The sequence below is a fragment of the Aedes albopictus genome, chromosome 1, assembly GCF_035046485.1.
Source record: "Aedes albopictus strain Foshan chromosome 1, AalbF5, whole genome shotgun sequence".
Classification (NCBI taxonomy): domain Eukaryota; kingdom Metazoa; phylum Arthropoda; class Insecta; order Diptera; family Culicidae; genus Aedes; species Aedes albopictus.
Window position 1 is genome coordinate 35,253,988 of NC_085136.1, and position 20,155 is coordinate 35,274,142.

At 42.9% G+C, this 20,155-nt stretch overlaps 1 protein-coding gene across 1 annotated transcript; it reads right to left on the bottom strand.

Moving 5' to 3' along the window:
* Nucleotides 1-62: 62 nt before the first annotated feature.
* On the bottom strand, nt 63-14,739 carry LOC109430085 (splicing factor 3A subunit 1). The gene is made up of 4 exons (XM_029855996.2): nt 14,530-14,739; nt 13,082-14,467; nt 12,235-13,016; nt 63-409 (listed from the first exon to the last, which is right to left on the bottom strand). Exons 1-4 carry the CDS (start codon nt 14,642-14,644, stop codon nt 308-310), a joined length of 2,385 nt encoding a protein of 794 aa, XP_029711856.1. The 5' UTR covers nt 14,645-14,739; the 3' UTR covers nt 63-307.
* Nucleotides 14,740-20,155: the final 5,416 nt, after the last annotated feature.

Below are 20,155 nucleotides of genomic sequence, written 5' to 3' on the forward strand. Positions count from 1 at the left end.
TCCAGCTTAAACGCAGCAGGCTTTCTTTCCTTCCTACATCGAGACGAATCAGACTTAAGAAACGAGCTAATGCCGAGCATAATCACGATCGCGCGATAAACTGACAAAAGTTTTTTTTATTGTAATTTTTTTTGTAGATATTATGTTGATTCTTATTTTTTTAGATGCATTATAGTAGGAAATGTCGCTAATTAAACTGTTACTTTAGTCGAAATAAATTTATCAGAAAAATTTGGAAACAAACGGTCTTACCTTTTTTTGTGTGTGTTTTAATCTAGAGTTAATTCTACACTAATTAACTGTGGGTTTACTTTTTACGTCCACCACGTTCCTTTAGCTGCAGATGGACCGTCGCACCGCTCAGCAAATTGTAGTACGCAACAGTGTTGCTGTCTTTGAAGAACATTCCCTGTGAAAGAAAAGATGACATTTGTTTCAGTGTATCAGTCGTTGTTTTTTCCGGAATCTTCAAATTATCTTGGGCTTTCCCAAGAAATATAATGAAAATTAAATGCAATCTGTGATGGCATCACCTTTCCTCGGAATGTACCATTTCCCGGAATAGTGCTAGGTCATTAGCCGAAGTATTTTAGATCGAATAGGTCATTAGGTCAAATGACTTCAAAGCTAGAGGAGAGCAATTCTGATACGCAGAGGAAAAACGAACTGTTCTGTTGAACGTTACACATTGGAAAGACTTTTGACACTTTTACAGTTATTAGTTGAAGAGCTTTCTTTGCCTGGCTTTGCATGAATTTGTATATTGTGAGGCAATCGCAATAATATACTATGCCCAGGAAGTCGAGAAAATTTCCCAGACCGGAACGGGAATCGAACCCATCGTCTCCGGATTGGCGATTCATAGCCTTAACCTAGCTAACTGGAGACCCTTTTCAGCCTTTAGTGTCTAGTGACTTTGAGAACGTGAACCATCACACTTGATCCACAAACAGACGTAACACTTGCGAAATTTGCATCGAACACATCTTTTAACGATCATTCTAAATCTTCATAGTTGTGCATTTCACAACTAGAGGCACGCGCATCGTTTGCGTTTGACGTTTCACACTAGTACCTTCTATTGACGACATTGCACAACGCAGTGCTTCGTGAAACATTTCCACCAGACGATGATAGTGTGAACTGGGCGATGACCTTTCACGAAAATTGTTCTGTGTTACGTTTGTTTGTCTGTGCTTGATCCGAAAATCTTCAGCTGCTTCATGTTGGGTTTTGTACCAGACCAGGTTTCTTCAGATGTCTTGTTTTCCAACGCTCGTGACGGACTGCGATACACCAAATACGCAACGGTCGATATTGCTTCTGCCCAAAATTCTTTGCCAAGTCTAGTGTCGTTTAACAATCATCTAGCCTTCTCTACCAGAACCAGAGTACGATTCATTCTTTCAGCAACGCCGCTGCGTTGTATGGACATGTTGTTTGATGACGAATGCCCTGCAAACAGTTGGATTCACATATTCCGTGCCATTATCCGATCGTAGAATTTTGATCTGTTTACCGGTCTGCTTCTGCGGTACGGTAGCTGACTATCACCAGAAGCTGGACGAGCGGATAAATGAGATCAACGAGAGCGATAATCTCAACACTCTGTGTGAGTCTATCCACGGTTCGATAGCAGCGCGGGAGGTGATATGTACTGTTCACAGACGACCTAGAAACGGTTGGTTCGACGAGGAGTGCCAGAGGGTAACGGACGAGAAAAATGTTGCCAGAAGCCGAATGCTGGTGTCGGGGACCCGGCAGAGCAGGGAGCGATACAGGGAAGCAAGAGTAGCCGAAAAACGAATCCACCGCAAAAAGAAATAAGAGCACGAGGAAAATGTGATTGCTCAGGCGCAACAGAGTGTGGAGCAGAATGATATGCGGAGATTTTACGAAACTATCAATGGCGTGCGGAGAAAAACAGCGCCTTCTCCCGTCATGTGCAACGACCGTAATGGAAACTTGCTGACAGACAAGACAATGGTGGCTGCCAGGTGGAGAGAGTATTTCGAGGTATTGTTGAACGGTGGGAGTGGAAGAGCGAAGGACAAAATTCGAATCGACGACGACGGACAAGCTGTGGAACCTTCAACGCTAGACGAGGTCAAGACAGCCATTAGGGGACTGAAGAACAACAAGGCTGCTGGGAAGGACGAAATCCCGGTCGAGCTTCTCAAGCACGGTAGTGAGCAGCTGTATCAACTCTTACACCGTATTATATTGAAGATATGGGAGGAGGAAGAACTGCCCGCTAGTTGGTTGGATGGTCTCATTTGCCCCCTTTTCAAGAAAGGGCATCGGCTGGAGTGCGCGAATAACAGAGGAATAACACTCCTCAATTCAGCGTACAAAATTTTGTCCGGAGTTCTGTTCCACAGACTGAGGCCGATTGAGGAGTCCTTCGTCAGCGAATATCAGGCAGGATTTCGTAAGGGCCGATCAACAACGAACCAGATGTTCACCCTGCGACAGATTGTCGAAAAAAATCGGGACTACAACTTGCTGACCCATCATCTGTTTAGGGCTGGTCCATAAACTACGTAGACTTTTAGGGGGGGAGGGGGGTGTCTGACCAAAGTCTACGCTCCATACAAATTTCGAAAATTTTGTATGAACGAAAGTCTACGAGGGGGAGGGGGTTCTGAGATGGTCAAAAATGAGTCTACGTAGTTTATGGACAGCGCCATATTGATTTCAAGGCGGCGTACGATTCAGTGAAGAGAAACGAGTTATGGCAGATTATGATCGAACATGAATTCCCGGCGAAGCTGATTAGACTGATTCGTGCGACGCTTGACGAATCGAAATCAAGTGTACGGGTTGCGGATGAAATTTCGTCATCGTTCGTAACCTTTGACGGACTGAAGCAAGGCTTCAACTTACTGTTCAACATAGCACTGGAAGGAGCGATAAGGAGAGCTGGTGTGCACAGGAGCGGAACCATTTTCACGAAGTCGCATATGCTCCTGGGCTTCGCGGACAATATCGACATCATCGGAATCGACCGTCGGGCTGTGGAAGAGGCGTTCGTACCTTTTAAGAGGGAGACTACGAGGATTGGACTTACGATTAACACCACAAAGACTAAGTACATGATTGCTGGTGTTCAACGTCGGTCCAACCGTGGTAGTGGTGACGAAGTGGTGCTAGGTGGGGAAAAGTTTGAAGTTGTGGCTGAATTTGTTTATCTTGGTACTCTAGTGTCGTACGATAATGATGTTACCGCGAGGTGAAAAGACGGATTGCGGCTACAAATAGGGCCTTTTTCGGTCTGCGAAACCAGCTGAGGTCCCGCAGGCTGCAAACGAAGACAAAACTCGCGTTGTACAAGTCTCTGATTTTCCCGTTCGCTTTATACGGTCATAAAACGTGGACGTTGAAAGAAGTTGATCGGAGAGCCTTTGGAGTCTTCGAACGTAAAGTGCTGCGAACAATACTCGGCGGTAAACTGGAGGACGGCATCTGGCGGCGTCGCATGAACTACGAATTGTACCAGGTATATAAAGAGATGGATATAGTGAAGCGAATACAACACGGCAGGCTGCGGTGGGCAGGACACGTAGCTCGTATGCCAAAGGTACGACAAGCTAAAATTATATTCAGCAGGGAACCAGGAAGGGGTCGTCGGCTTCGTGGAAGGCTGCGCACACGTTGGCTTTTTGCAGTTGAGGAGGACCTAAGGACTCTAAACGTTCAGGGCGACTGGAAGCGAGTGGCCCAGGAACAAGGCCAGTGGAGGCGGATACTTCATTCGGCGTAGACTCACCGCTACGAGTTGCAGCCCATCAAGTATCAAGTAAGTATCGGTCTGCTTCTCAGCCTTCGCTATAAAAATCTTGAATGCATTAACTGCAGTAGATCCTCGGTCTTCGATTCGCTGCTTGAAAACGGTTACCGTACTTGCTTACCTTCCAAACTTCAGACAGGATACACAACTGGCTAAAGCTTCATTCTCGCAAGCTTTGTGTCAGCTTCTTCAGACTTGCATCGTTGAGATGTCCAAGGTGTTTGAGCCACAGCACAATAATGCCGTTCTTGGGGAAAGTCTGTACTTGACTCTCCACTCGATACAGCCCACCATCTTCAACACTAGTGATGATCCTGCGTCCAATACGTCCCATTTGTCTGCCGTAAAAATATCTTGTGATCACGTTTGCAAATCGTACTTACAGATAACAAATTGGTAGCCAAATCCGATATCTAGAGCACGCTCCCGATATTCAAGCTACCTTCACTGCCATCCAGGGATACAGATTTTTTTTGCAATTGCTTTTAAACTGCTGTTGTTAGCTGCGTTCAGACATCATGGTTTATCGCCTCTTCACAGATAAATCTTTGATCAGCCCTCGCTATGTGACAGGTCGCGCCGGAGTAAAAAATACCATTCATTCGTCTTCACGTTTCCAATCGCAAAAATACAGCGAAATCCCTTGGACTTCCTCGGCCTTGCCGTAGGTTTCTTCTCTGAACATTTCGTAGCAAAGTGACCTGGCTTCTGACAATTAAAATAAGTTCTTGAGTCCGTCCTGTACTTCGACTTCAATGAGCGGGTTCTGTGACATTCGAACATTTGTACCTGATCCATCCCCAAACTGGCCGGAACGAGAACTTCCTCTATTCGCTATTCTTCACAAAAAACGATACTTCCGCTACTCAACTTTACTCCGATTTTGGGTCCTGGGCCTATTACCAATTGTAATACGCAGATGAAAAACGAACTATTCTGTTGAACGTTACACAATGGAATAAATTTAATTTCCCAACTATTTATCTAAGTAATCGTTTATCGTGGAGCCTCGTAGCCATGCGTTTAGGGTAACCGAGATTCTAATCGCACCATGCTATGGGGTGGGGTTTGGATTCCCGCTCCGGCGATGAAACTTTTCGTGAGAATAGCTTCCTCTCCGTATCCACTGGTGCATGCTCCGGGTAGCACGGTCACATTTGTGTCGGTCGGAATGTTGAAACGCTTTCTTCAAACTCATCTTCAGTATCGTCGGAATCACCTATTTCTCCAGAAACTGGTTGAATTCCAATTGGTTCGGGCTGCTCAATGCTCATTTAACTCCAGTTGTACAGTTGACCTCAAGTCGGAGAGCCGTAGCCACCACTTCTGCCCAAACCAATTTGGACAGCTTTGCTTCAAAGAGCATACACTGAGCTCTTTCAACGATTGTCGCATTCGCTTTTTCTTCCAGTCGTTTGATGGTTTATGCCCGTTCTTTTCAAATACTCTTGACGCAGCTGTTCATGTATTCTTTTCACGAACAACAAAAGGTTTTCAACTTCTGATCAATTGGAAATACCTTGAAACAATTCAACACGACTTTGATGGATGGACGCCTTTGGATGGCGCATCCGGTGCTTGGTGAACGCCATTCGTACTGCTCGTTCTAACGCCTCGACGTCAGCCTTGGTCCACTTTACCACCCCAAAGCTGTAGGTCAACAGGGGCACAGCAAACGTGTTGATCGCCTTCACCTTGTTGCCGGCTGTAGTGTATTAACACGAACCGTCCCGACTTTCTGGCATGTTACGTCATACTAAATTATACAACACCAATACTGGGAAAGATACCAGATGTTCCTACCTTACATGGAAGACCTTGATTGATACATTGACAGGTAGCGAAAGGTAGAGAGAGAGGAGATTAGTCAGTGACAGACGGGCGCGGAGGTGAATACTACAACTGGCGACGAGGATGGGATCCTAAACAGCACGGTGGGTTGTTGTTGTTTTCCTTCTTAGTGAACAGTTTCCGGATCAAGTGGAGGAACGGCCAGGTAAGGAATCCATTTGCATGATTTGGATTTGATCAAGAATGGACGGTTTTCGGTAGCCGGTGGAGAAATGTTTATTTTGATGCTCGTGATTTGCACGATGAGCGGAAGTTACCCAGTAAAGTGTTTATTTTTACACATTGTGTGGCTTGCATGCAAGGAAGAGAAGATTGCATGCATTTGAATGAAAAGGGAGAAGTGGTCAAGTGTGCTCAACGATACCTTTTGAGCGTCTTATTGCTGCGCATCTTTTGATTATATCGGAGTTGCGAGAATCGTAAGGATTCTCCGCGTTTAGAAAATCATTAGGATTTTCTTGGATTGCGAAGATCGGAAGGATCTTCCAGTTGCGAGAATCGTAAGGATTCTCCGTGTTCAGAAAATCAGGAGGATTTTCTTGGATTGCGAAGATCGGAAGGATCTTCCAGTAGCGAGAATCGTAAGGATTCTCCGTGTTCAGAAAATCAGGAGGATTTTCTCGGATTGCGAAAATCGGAAGGATCTTCCAGTAGCGAGAATCGTAAGGATTCTCCGTGTTCAGAAAATCAGGAGGATTTTCTCGGATTGCGAAGATCGGAAGGATCTTCCAGTAGCGAGAATCGTAAGGATTCTCCATGTTCAGAAAATCAGGAGGATTTTCTCGGTTTGCGAAGATCGGAAAGATCTTCCAGTAGCGAGAATCGCAAGGATTCTCCGTGTTCAGAAAATCAGGAGGATTTTCTCGGATTGCGAAGATCGGAAGGATCTTCCAGTAGCGAGAATCGTAAGGATTCGCTGTGTTAAGAAAATCAGGAGGATTTTCATGGGTTGCGAAGGTCGGAAAGATCTTCCAGTTGCGAGAATCGTAAGGATTCTCGGTGTTCAGAAAATCAGGAGGATTTTCTTGGGTTTCGAAGATCATAAGAATCTTCCAGTGGCGAGAATCGTAAGGATTCTTCGTGTTTAGAATACCAGGAGGATTTTCTTGGGTTTCGAAGATCAAAAGGATCTTCCAGTTGTGAGAATTATTTAGATTCTCCGTGTTCAGAAAATCTGGAGGATTTTCTTGGGTTACGAAGTTTGAAAGGATCTTTCAGTTGCAAGAATTGTGAGGATTCTTCGTGTTCACAAAATCAGGAGGATTTTCTTAAGTTGCGCAGATCGGAAGGGTCTTCCAGTTGCGAGAATCACAAGGATTCTCTGAATTCAGGAAATCTGGAAGATACCCGGGTAGTGAAAATCGGAAGGATCTTCCAATCGCATGTATCCTAGCGATTCTACGTGTTAAGAAAATCAGGAGGATTTTCTTGTGTTGCGAAAATCGAAAGGATCTTTCAGTGGCGAGTGTTTCGGGGATCCTCAGTGTTTCAAGGTTGCTCAGATATGAAGGACCTTCCATTTGTGAGAAACTTGAGGAGCCTCCTCGTTAAGAAAATTTGAAATATCCTAAGTTTGCGAAGACCGGAAGGATTTTCCAGTGACAAAAATCTTAAGGATTCAACCATGTTACGGAGGGCGGAAGGATTTTCTGCAAGAATCGCGAGGATTCAGTAAGTGTAAAGAATTTGCCATGGGCATGTAGAAGCGTATAAGCTACGTAAATACAAGGAACGTCATTGGGTGGCAAAGATACAAGATAATAACTTAAAAACGGATTCTTAAGATTTCATCCGACGTTTCGGTCACTATATAACCAACAGTCGAAAAAAAAAGAAGAATGTTCCAGTTAAGATAATCGTGGTTATACTGGAGGATCCATATAGTCGATGTGGTAAACGCTGGAGTATTTAACTACACTGAGAGTGCCTGGGGTTTATTGCAGAGTATTCAAGTAACTTTTAATATGTAATTTTACTTGATTTTCTTGAACGTAAAGTGTATCCATCACACAATAATGTGGCATGTTACACGATGGGAGAAAAAAAAATGTGATTGGCGAAGAGAGGTCTCTGAGAATATATTATCGTCGCAGCACTAAATCGAAGTCGTGACACGCGCGACATGTGAAGTTATAGATGCGAAGTAAATTTGAACAAATGATTAGCATTGCGCATCATTCAGCTAGTTAAGAGCTACTACATGCACTCATCCGAATCGAGTAGTGACACATTAAAGTGAGTAAAAACTCAATTTTCGCACCCCAGTTCACTTCGGATTCCAAGCAACAGCATAATAGTCGCAATGTTCATGTTACACTGAACTGAAAAACTAGTTTGGTCCCATTAGGACCGTCACGCCATTTAGAAAAGGAATCGAAGTAAGGATTCACTGCATTTTTGGGAATTAGCAAGGAGTTGTACGTTTGTGATTGTTTTATATTTACGTAAATACTAATTGTTCGTGTTTACAAAAATACTAAGTATTCGTGTTACTGAAGCTGAAAGAAGCTGCCGAATTCGAGAAAAGATAGAGGCAACGAACGATAGTGCTAAGATTGGATCGTTGATGAGTCTAAGGGAAGTGGTTTATAAGATGACGGCCTGCACATGATGTCTGTGTAGCTTTGCAACATGGAGTAGCTAATAATCATGTGGTGAGATTTCGGTGGAATTGCTGAACGGTATATGAATCAGCTGATTTGAAAAGGATGAAATAAAAAAAAAATATCCAGAAGAATGGAGTCAGTTGAGTTGTGTGAAATAGTGAGAGATGAAGATGAACAGGATGGATCGGTGTCCCAACTGATATGGAGAGTTGAGAATCGTGACGGTCAACATACCTTGTTGTCATACATGCTCGCCTCATTCGTTTTGTCAAATTGGAGACTGCAAGTTACATTCCCGTTCCGGTCGAAAAAAAAAAGATTTCCGGTTTCATTGTGCTTACAACACAATATACAATTTCACGCAATGGCAGGTGGGAGGAGGCACTTCAATTAATAACTCTGATAGTGCACAAAGAGAACGGGGTTAAAGAAAGACAGGTCGGGTTCTAGTGAGAGTCAGGATTTCAAAAGAAACAAAAGCATCAACTAATGAATTGTTTCGTTTAGTTCTGAGTGAAAATGTCGAGAATCACAGAATACACTTTTGGTTGTCCTACTGTTGTGTTTTGTACTACTCAATAAAAAAAAATCAAAGTATTAAACGCAGCTCTAACGTGTTGCTGCTGACCGCATAACAACCGAAAAATTGAGTGAGTGTATTATAGGTATGTGACCCACAGAGGTGAATTACACTTTGAAAACTTTACGGCCTATTTAACTAATTCACAAACTAATCATAAGTTAAACGAAAAATCAGCATGGATTTGAATATCTGATTGCTGTGGATGCGTTGATTCTGGTCACATTCCTAATAATTTCAGTAACTAGCGACTGGAATAATATTTCTTGGGAAACGCTGTTCTCGTTTTCCCGTACACTGGATACAAACTTCAATATAGCATCCGATTACTAATTTAGAAAGTTTGGATTCAAAGAGTGTTTCAAGGAATTATTTGGAGGCCGTCACTGTGAGATTGATTATTAGGTGTCAATTTGGTGTCAATCCTAAGTATCGAAGTACTTGTGAAGCCCAATTCTGATCATGTTTTTCCGGCAAGCGCTGTAACGAATAACCGGAAATAAGAACTGTTATATTCTTCAGATAAAGAAAAGCAAGGAAAAATGTTTGGTATGTTTGAAATATAAATGAATTTCAACATATATCTAATTTAGACAAGACGAAATTCCCTTTTCCGAATGAACAGCTGATCCACATGTATGTAAACTTCGAGATGTTTCGATGATAGAGATAGAGTTAATTTGGCGTAAGCGTATGTGGATTGAGCTCGTTACAATAGTATTGATGTCTCCGATGTTAAAAATAATAATTACACGGAGCAATGAAACTCGATAAATGAAAAAAAAAACGGATTCATGTAGGTGCAACGTAACATGAACTAATGTTTTGAATTGGAATGGTATTGCCATCGTTTAGGCTAAGTTTGGTTATATCGCACGTGACATTTAGATGAAGAGAAGGAATTTGAAGTGGTATGAAGAAAATAGTTACTGCATAGATAGCTACAGACGTCTCTAAACTAAAATAAAAAAGTAAGGGAGATTATGGCAGAATCAACGTACAGTAGACGTAAAATAACTGTAACATGTTTACGTTGTTTAATGATCGAGGTAATGAGGAGGATAGGTCAAAGGTTGGACTTGTTGTTAAACGAATCACATGCTTCTTGGATGATCGTATACGTTAGATTATTCAGATTTTAACTGATCTGAAGTGATTTAAGAATATGTAGTGAATCATATGGGACTCGAATTAATTGCAACTTTTCTTCGGTATAAATGAGTTACTCTAACATGTTGTACGGCGCTTTTGGCCAAGATTTATGTATTAATATTTGGCTATAGTAACGAGCACTTTATTTATTGTTGAGGGGGGATTGTAGTGTATTAACACGAACCGTCCCGACTTTCTGGCATGTTACGTCATACTAAATTATACAACACCAATACTGGGAAAGATACCAGATGTTCCTACCTTACATGGAAGACCTTGATTGATACATTGACAGGTAGCGAAAGGTAGAAAGAGAGGAGATTAGTCAGTGACAGACGGGCGCGGAGGTGAATACTACACCGGCTGACGAAAAGCTCCTCAGAACACAGTTGACACGATGCAACTTGTCCTACAGTTCCTTCTTGATCGTTGTGTGGCGAATATAAATAGGTGGAATATGCATAGCCAACACTGCCTCCACTCGCATAACAGTCTTATATGAATAGGAAACCCAGCAAAGATGGGACTGTTATGCGAGTGGGGGCAGAACAGTAGAACTCCAACAATACCGTCAGGAATTGGAAATCCAATTTCATGTAGCTGTTGACATGTCGACAACATCCGGTTTGCGCGATTCTCAATGGTTCCACAGCCTTCCAGATCGGTCCTGGTGAGTTTGTAAAGCAATCCGACTTAAGGCCAGTTTAATCAAACGCGTTGCATAGCTTCTTCCATTTTCCGTGCTGAAGCCGCTTTTTTACTTTTTATTTATTTTATAGGCTCATGCGCACTAAGCATAACGGAGCTGATTATCCATATACAATTAATTACAAGTTAATTATGGCATACAACCTTGCCTTATCAATTCTTCTATAGGGCACTTGCTGGCTTTGTTTAGTATGCCCAACAGCCCCTTTGATTTTGCTGGTAACGCTTTGTTATGAGAATCGCGTTACGAAACGTTTCCCAGCAAAATCAAATGGGTCTGTTGGGCACACTAAACAAAGCCAGCAAGTGCCCTATTCTTTGACTCTTCTCTTCGATGTACTGCCGTCGAAGCTCAGGGTCGTCGATGTGCGAATATGAACCGCGGCGGTACCCTCTTGCAAATGCAGTAGGAACATTACAACGCTCCTATCAATTTCGCTTGAGACAGGGATAGGCGCAGGCGATTCGGTCGGTGCTATACATTTAGGTGCGTTTGTGATAGAGGTATCCGAATCAATTGATCGCTGACGTTTAGAATCCAGTTTGTTTTTGGCTTGTTTTATTGCTTTCGTTTTATCTACGGTCCTACGTTAGGTTTATTGGGCTGGGATAGCTGTTTGCTTGCAGTGGATGCTGCCGCTTCGGAGCATCTTTGTTTCGGGTAATCGTTGCCTCCACAGTTTCGACAAGTCCGTGTTTGAGCGAAATAGGAAACATACGTTGTTTCCTCGGACACAGTAATGTATGAAGGAATGGGTTGAGTCAGCTTCATACGTACGACACGTACGCCATTGCTGAGGCCTGGGAAGTAACTTCTCCAGACGTCGTTTCGTATGGAAATCACTTCGCCATACTGTTGCATATGGCTAATGATTGTCTGAGCTTCGATCTCCTCCGGAAGGTCGTGCAGACGTCAACAGCGCAGCTATCGACGTATATCGGCAATGGAACTGCTAGCCGTTTCCCCTCACAGGTCATAACATGTTTGAAATGGTGATTTGATGGCAGCCACCTCTTCACTATGCATAGTCATGTATATGACATGCCGCACGTTATGGATACTCTTCACTAGCGTCATGTCGAGCTACAATTCACGATCCAAAAACTGTTTCACATCGGCGATGCTAGGACGCCTCGGAAGAACAGATGTATCTAACACAATGCAATTACTTCTCGTAATCGGCATGATTGAAGAACAAAAGAAACTTAACCACGCTTCGTCCAATGGCTCTCTCGGCGTTCCAGCCGGGATTCTAATGGCTTTTCCTACACTAAGGCTACGCGCACTGCTCCTCCAGTATCCACCATCCTTAGCGGAGACCTACAGCTAGCTAACTTATTTCTTGCGAAGGGGTTAACCTCACTACTTGCTAGCATTTGTATTTTGATTCCCACAACTAGCACGAAAAAAAAAAACGACCGCGCCAGAAAACGAACGGGCCATGGATTAATCCCCAGGTACTCCCATGATTTTGCTGAACACCCGCACTTTCACCGCTTCTTTTATATAGGCCCAGACTTCCAAGGCAGGCTAGGACAAAACTTACCTCGTAGAAAATCTTCTGCTTGGCCGGTGGCATTCCGGTTTCCGCCTGGAGCTTGCCCTTCAGCACGCTAACGGCGTCGGTCAGCTGCAGCTGCATCGAAATGGTCTGCCCGCTGAGGCGCCACTCGCTCTTCTCGGTCAGATTCGGACACTGCACCTGGATGGTGACGGGACCCTTGTGGCGCTGCAGGAACACGCTCTCCTCGATCAGATGGTCCTCGGTGCGGGACTTCTTGCTGGGTGGTTCATCCTGAGGAGCGGGTTCTCCTCCACCTGGGCCGGAAGCTCCCGGTCCACCTTCGGGCATGTTGGGAGCCGGTGGCATCTGGGGGACACCGTGTGGCATGGGCGGAACACCGAAGCCCACCGGGAACGGCGGAGGCATCATCGGCGGTGGCCTCATGGGCATTCCCATCTGCATTATCATCGGAACCGGTGGCGGAGGCGGAGCCTGGACCGATCCCGGATGATGACCCGGATGTTGCGGAACTTGCATGGGTTTCGGGGGTTGCGGCATCTGCGGCGGAGCGTTGGATTGTGGCGGAGGTTGCGGTGCTGGCGGCTTCGGTGGAGCAACGGCCACCGTGCCGGGAATCGGTTTGGGTCCGATTTTCTCCTTTTCCTCATCCGTGATGAGACCCTTGCTTTTGTGAATCTGGTGGATTTGAGCCTCCAGAGTAATGTTGGCCCGGGCGGCACGTGTGGCCGCCTCAACACTGGATGTGTGTCCATCCCATGTAACGCGATCGTCCTTCTTGGTTTCCTCCTCACCCAGTTTCTTACCTGTGGAGAATAGGAAAATAAAGTTTTGAGAAGAAATCCCAATATGCTATCAATAACATCCTTACCGATAGCGGCTTCTTCGTCACCGACGCCGAAAATATCCGTACGGCGTTCAGCCAGCTGTTTGAGACTAGCCTCGATGGCCGCCCCCGGAGCGTACACATTCTCCTGAGCGACCTTTTCGATGTGCTTGTCCCGCTGCTCGACCCAGCGCGGATCCAGCAGTCCGATGCGCATATGTTCGGCCACCTTCGAGGCCGGAATCTTTTCGCCGGTAATCGGCGAGATGAGGAAATCGTCCCCGGTTGGGGCCGGCGGTTTCTGCACCTTTTGGGCCTGTTTCGGGTCGTACTTCTTGACGATGACCTTGTCGTGCGTGGGAGGAGCGATCGGCGGCGGTTGTGGTGCCGCTGGGATGGCTTTGCCACGGCTCGGTCGTTCCACTTCCTCCTCGTCGCTGGACGAGGACGACTCGTCCATGTCCTGAATTTGGTTGTTGTCCTTGCGGCCGCCCTGCTGTCCGACACGGTTCTCCATCTTGGACAACTTGATGTTGGCATTGCCCGAGGGACGACGATCATCATCACTCTCCTCGTCGTCGGTCTCGATCTGCATCTCAATGTCGTGATCTTCCTCATTGAGACGTTCTTCCATCAGGACTCGAGCCCCTACCTCATCCGGAGTGGTCGGCGGCGGGAAATTACCGCTCTCATACGGCTGGTAATCAACCACTTCGACCACCACAAAGTCATGCCAATCGATCTGAGCGTAGGCAATTCGCTCCCGTTCCACTTTCTCCTCTTCTCGCCTACGCTGCATCTCCTGGTGCTTGTTCCAGTTCGCACGATATTTCACCTGCTCCAGCACTACATTCATGCTGCTCCTGCCCGGGGCGCTCTCGATCTTCAGCTTATTCATCAAATCTTTCGGTGGTACCAGAATCTTCGTGTACTGTTCCAGCAGCTTCGTAAAGTACTGGAACAGCGAATGCTGCGGTCGCAGGAAATCAAACTGATAGTTTCGCTGCTCCCGATTCATCAAATTTGTCAAAAACAGTCGCCCATTACGGGCCACAAACTGAGCCGTTAGCTTGACGATGTCCAAATCCATTGCCGAGATCGACGGCGGATCAGCAATGAACTCGAACTCCGTCGGGGGATCCTTCGGAACGAACTGCTCTTCCCGCACCGCCTTCAACAGCTCTTGCTGCTTCTGCTGAGCCGCCACACTGGCAGCACTCTTCAGCTGCTGGATCCCTGCCGGTACCACAGCCAAACTCACATCATTCCGCCCGTCCCGAATCTCCTGCACCTTGTGCTGGTAGTACGCATGGTACGGATCTCCCGGACTCAAAAAGTTGAACTTCGGATTACCCAACTCGTTCTGCCGGATACGGCTCTCGAACTCCGGCCCATTTCTGGCTACGAAACTAGCCGTTTTGTCGACGATATCTGCGGAAAATCAAAACACGATTACAAACGAAAACATTCGCGAGCACCCTCAGTATACTTACTTCGCACTTCCGGCGGGGGATAGATAATTCCAACTATCGGGCCGGAAAGCGTCTGATCGGGCTTGTCCCCATTGGTTTCCGGTTCCGGAGAACCTTGGCTAATGACATCGGTCATTTTAGAACGCGATATCAGCCGTTAGATAGCGATAAAAAGCGATTTATTTCCGTGGAAATTTTTTACCAAAACCGGCGGCTTGCGTCGATAAGATAAGTAGCTTTGACAGCGACGTGTTTTTTTTTTTCGGCGATGATGAACACCGTTTAGTACGAGAGCCCGAAGGTGAAATTTTGTTTGTTCATTCCTTTAGCGTTCATTCCATTCAAACGTTTCTGAAGCATGGATTACTGCACGAATTTATGCTGGCCTGCTTACTCTCACACGAAATTTGACGTTTGAGAGGTGTCGGCACCGCTCAAACGTCAAATTTTCTGTGAGAGGAAGCAGGCCAGAATAAATTCGTGCAGTGGACCATAGAGATTACACGCTAAAAATCAATCAGCCTCGCATTACATAAAAAGTACGTTGAAAGTACGCAAAAAAGTAAACTCGCTCGAACTGGGTTTTTGGTAAAATCGACCCACAAAATGGCGTTCAAGGGCAAAACAAAACATACAGTTACCCATCTTTGGTTCGGTAGCGCAACTGTTCAGCTGATGCTGTATCCATTTTTCTGCATATTGTCGTCGCGATTGAAACCCGAAGTTTCCCCACACCCGACAATTGATTTTTCTCAAAATCCATACGTGAAACCTAACGTCGGACGTAGTGCGCTGGACAGCGGACCTGGCCCTCTATCCAGCGCACTGTACCCGACGTACGTCCGACAGACGGTTTAATCTAATCTAATCTAATACATACGCAGCCAGTACAAGAAAGCATCCTGGAAAACAATCGGGTAAGATTACGCCCGATTATTTTTTTTGTCAATATTGATGCTTGCAGCATATCGAAGATATGATACAAGTGTCAAAGCGGCCAGGCCTACTGCGCAGCGTTTACCGCAAAGGTGATTCTTTGAAATGTTTCGAACTATTTTTAGATCGAATCACTTCTTGAATCTACAGGGGAGGAAGGATGCGTGGACATACCGTACCAAACGCTCCGAGATACATTTAGTAAAATATATAGGTGTTTATAAAATGAACATAAAAATGAACATAAAAATGAACATAAAATAAATAGCATGAAAACTTCTCACCAAATTCGAATGGTCCATCGCTTTGTTTGATTCGCTTGATTTTCTCTGAGATTTTCTCTGCTTCAGTGACGTCCAATGGATAGATCAAACTGTTCCTTTCAAAGGTTGACTTGATGATAGATGCTTGAGCCTTATTCCAAAAACTCGAGAGATTTTCATCCGGATTGCATTTTGAGCATCATGTATCGTGGCATGAACGCCAAAGGGAAGACAAATTAATTCCACCACCGCAAAGAGAACACACGTTTTCTTCAGCCGTTTTTATCACTACTGAACTCCACGATCTGTACGTGCAGCATCAGCGAAACGCGAAATGCACTATCTATTATGAAACTTTGACACGGATATAATACATTTCTTCAAAAAAAAATGTAGAATATGTAAAACATAACTTGCACTCAGCCCTTCCACTAATTTGCCGGTTGAATCGAAAGGTACGTGGAACGATAAAAAAACACGGAAGGAAAAGCGCGGTTTTAACTTTTCTTTTCTTTTAACTTTTCTTATTTCAAGTAAAACCGCCATGTTTATCGAATCGCCAAAAATACAAATAAGTCTCTATTAAATAGGCTCCTAAAGTCCTATCGGGATTCTTGTTTTAAACCACAATATATGGTTCAAGAGTACATATTTACTAAATTTTTGACGTTTTTATTAACCGTAGTTGAAAATATATAATTTTTATTTTTTTAGCCTTTTGTCTCGTCCCTAGCTTATAACACATACTTTGTACCCGGATAAAAACTAACCATAGGGTATTTGGTGAAAACCATTCCTGTATCATACAGTGTACCAGCTACAATATAGTGAATTGTATTGGAATGGTTCGCTAAAAGCTTTGCACATTGGTAGCTACTATACATTTACATCCGATCTTTATGTAACAATATATTATACTGTTTTTCTTACGTTTGAACCATTCACTATTCCGAAACAATCTTTTTCCGTGCATTTTTAATTATTTATTCAGTTTATGATTTTTTCCGTGCTTTGTTTTGTTGATGTTCGTGACATTTTTGTTGCAAAGGAAATGAAAGAGAAAAAAGTGAATACGTTGAAACATCTATTTAAAGTCAATAAAATGTTTAAATAAAGTAGTAAACCAGGTGTCCTAAGGACTGCATATCCAAGAGATATGGTGGGCTAGGTATGTAGAGTGCGATGAGAGGAATACGAATGTAGGTCATCCCGGAAAGACGCAGTCCAGATTACCGTAAATCAGTGGATGAGTTCAGCACTTTTCTTTCTCTTCTTCTCTCATGTGAAATTGCCTTGTACAACAACCGAATTAAATGCGATATATCTTTGACATTTTTAACATAAGGACTGGACACTGAAACGACTTCTGATATAAGTTCGTCTTCGCTTTTTAACCTAACTTATAGTTGAAACGAACTTGACAGTTTTCTCATGAGTTGTTATGTATTGTATTTCCAGTTCAAAACCGAATTAGCGACATTTTTTCTTTTACTTCCGCTGCTTTTGCCTTGCGTTATACACTATGTCGGAAGTGGGGCGCTGTATAGAATACCATTTGTACAATACAGCGCCCCACTTCCGACATTGTGTTTAACGCAAGGCAAAGGCAGCGCAAGTAAAAGAAAAAATGTCGCTAATTCGGTTTTGAACTGGAAACATAATACATATTTCATAGTTCAGTCAAACTGGAGCCTCAATATTGCAATAACGGTTAAGCACGCTGTAATGATACTTATGTACCTCGTCACCCACTTCATGCAACTACATTAGTGGTCTAATAACACTTAGCGCGCTAGGCATAGTTCCATCATGCCGCTCAAAGTGTTGCCACAAATAATGCTTAGTTTGCAAAACCCAGTTATCTGGCTGGTGGGACATGGGAGCCTAAGCTTCAACTGTTAATGCAAACAGAGGCTACTCAGACTTAGACGAGTTTAGGTTAGTTTGGCTAGAACTGCCATTATCGAAGGAACATGACGAGATAATATAACATTATATGGTTTATCTAATGTTAAACAATACAACATAACAAAAGAGAACCATTCCAAAACCATGATTAAATTTATAACCTGTAGTGAAATTACAATTAAAAACAATATATTTACGGTACATTTTATTGTTTGAAACCATACGTGTACCATACAATGTACGGTATATTAAAGCCCACGTATCAGTATTTCAAACAGTTCATTTACAATAAAATGTATGGTTTTGTAAAAAAATATATATGGAGAAAAATATTTTTTTATATTGTTACGATACTTAACAACCCGTATAGTATATTGTAAAAATCTTATTTACAATTCACCATACAGTTGTCTACATTACATCTTATTGTTTTTGTATTTTTTATTTTTACAGTGGTGTTTATTGTAACAATATGGTTCTAAATAGTACTGTTACAATACAACATTTAGTTTTTCTACTGTATTTTTTATTCGGTTATGTCAGATAGGAACATTTTTGAAATCTCAGTGCGAAAAATGTCGAGCTCAGTCACACAAGGTTGACCTCAAATGTCAAAGTAGAACTATTTACCATTTTACTTATTTCGAATTTTCTCATTATTCCTTTGTTTTTCAAGTTCGAGTAAAGTACAATTCCGATTAGAATACCATGCTTGATCGTATTATTTAATATAAGCGAGATTTCGTCTTTAATTTTAGGACCCTATTGCCGCACATTATCACTGTCACAGAAAACGAATACATCACCGATCTTCTGTAGTATCACACGCGGAATCTTTTCACCGGCCGAATTGAATTTTCATCGGAGACGAGTTAAAACGTGACAGCTAATCGAAAACGCGTCCTTCCGCGCGCCCAGCTGACTACGATTCCGACGTACGTCCGACCAGGCCCCTGACACGGCCTATATCAATGCATTGGAATCATGGTAGACAGGATGTCCTGGGCGCTAATAAATAGCGCCCACTGTCAAATGCGAAAACATCAACAATTTTTTGTTTAACGTCTATTTTGGTTTGTTGATCAGTTTTTGGAATCATTTTTTCCATCGCTTATGATCACAAAACACTTCAAACTCGCTTTAATATTAATGTACGGTAAGAGGAGCATGCGATTAGTTGAATAAAGCAACCCAAACACGCATTGTGAATGTGATTTCGTGTGTGGCTCACAACATCAAACAAAAGCTGCGTTTGTTGATTACACGCTAGTTTCAATTTGCACGAAAATGAGTATAAGGCAGTTAGATGTTGGCTACAGGCCCCTGACACGGCCTATATCAATGCATTGGAATCATGGTAGACAGGATGTCCTGGGCGCTAATAAATAGCGCCCACTGTCAAATGCGAAAACATCAACAATTTTTTGTTTAACGTTTATTTTGGTTTGTTGATCAGCTTTTGGAATCATTTTTCCCACCGCTTATGATCACAAAACACTTCAAACTCGCTTTAATATTAATGTACGGTAAGAGGGGCATGCGATTACAGTCGGAACCCGCTCGTTGAGCCACAACCTCCACCCAACCAACGAATTCGATTCGCTAGTTGGGTGAAGTGACAGCAGCACAAGGGGCGTGCGCATTGTTTTTTTTTTAATCATTTTTAGGTTGGAAGCAAAAAGTAAAATTTTTCAATTTGTTTCACATTTAGAGCAAAACTGATACGTTTTGCAAGATACATATATGGCCAATGCGAGAAATAATTATTTTCACCCATTTTTAGTCGGTGAAGTGAAAATATAGATGTTTATGAAACCACCCGGACCAAAAGCAAGCACAAAACGCTTTCAATGATCGACAAAATAAAGATTACCGATGTTTTGCATTTATTTCGAAGTAATTGTACATATTCTTTTTTTTTTAAAGAAATATGAAATAGAAATTCTTTTCGATTATCATTAAAGTTTATGAAACCAAAAACTCATTAGCTCGCCCCTCGGAATTACAGATTGGTTGTCATTTTCAGTTTGACATTGAATTATGACATCCAGGTACTTTTTAGTTGGCTGACAGCTCAACTAACGGGGCCCCAACTAAAAAGTCACCCAACTATTAAGCCCCCAACCAGCGAGTCATGACTGTAGTTGAATAAAGCAACCCGAATAAAAAATACAGTAGAAAAACCAAATGTTGTATTGTAACAGTACTATTTAGAACCATATTGTTACAATAAACACCACTGTAAAAATAAAAAATACAAAAACAATAAGATGTAATGTAGACAACTGTATGGTGAATTGTAAATAAGATTTTTACAATATACTATACGGGTTGTTAAGTATCGTAACAATATAAAAAAATATTTTTCTCCATATATATTTTTTTACAAAACCATACATTTTATTGTAAATGAACTGTTTGAAATACTGATACGTGGGCTTTAATATACCGTACATTGTATGGTACACGTATGGTTTCAAACAATAAAATGTACCGTAAATATATTGTTTTTAATTGTAATTTCACTACAGGTTATAAAT

Coding starts and splice junctions, on each gene's coding strand:
- LOC109430085 (XM_029855996.2), bottom strand. CDS start 14,644: ATGACCGATGTCATTAGCCAAGGTTCTCCGGAACCGGAAACCAATGGG. Junction 14,468..14,529: donor TCCCCCGCCGGAAGTGCGAA/GTAAGTATACTG, acceptor GATTTTCCGCAG/ATATCGTCGACAAAACGGCT. Junction 410..12,234: donor AGCAGAAGATTTTCTACGAG/GTAAGTTTTGTC, acceptor TTTCTTTCACAG/GGAATGTTCTTCAAAGACAG.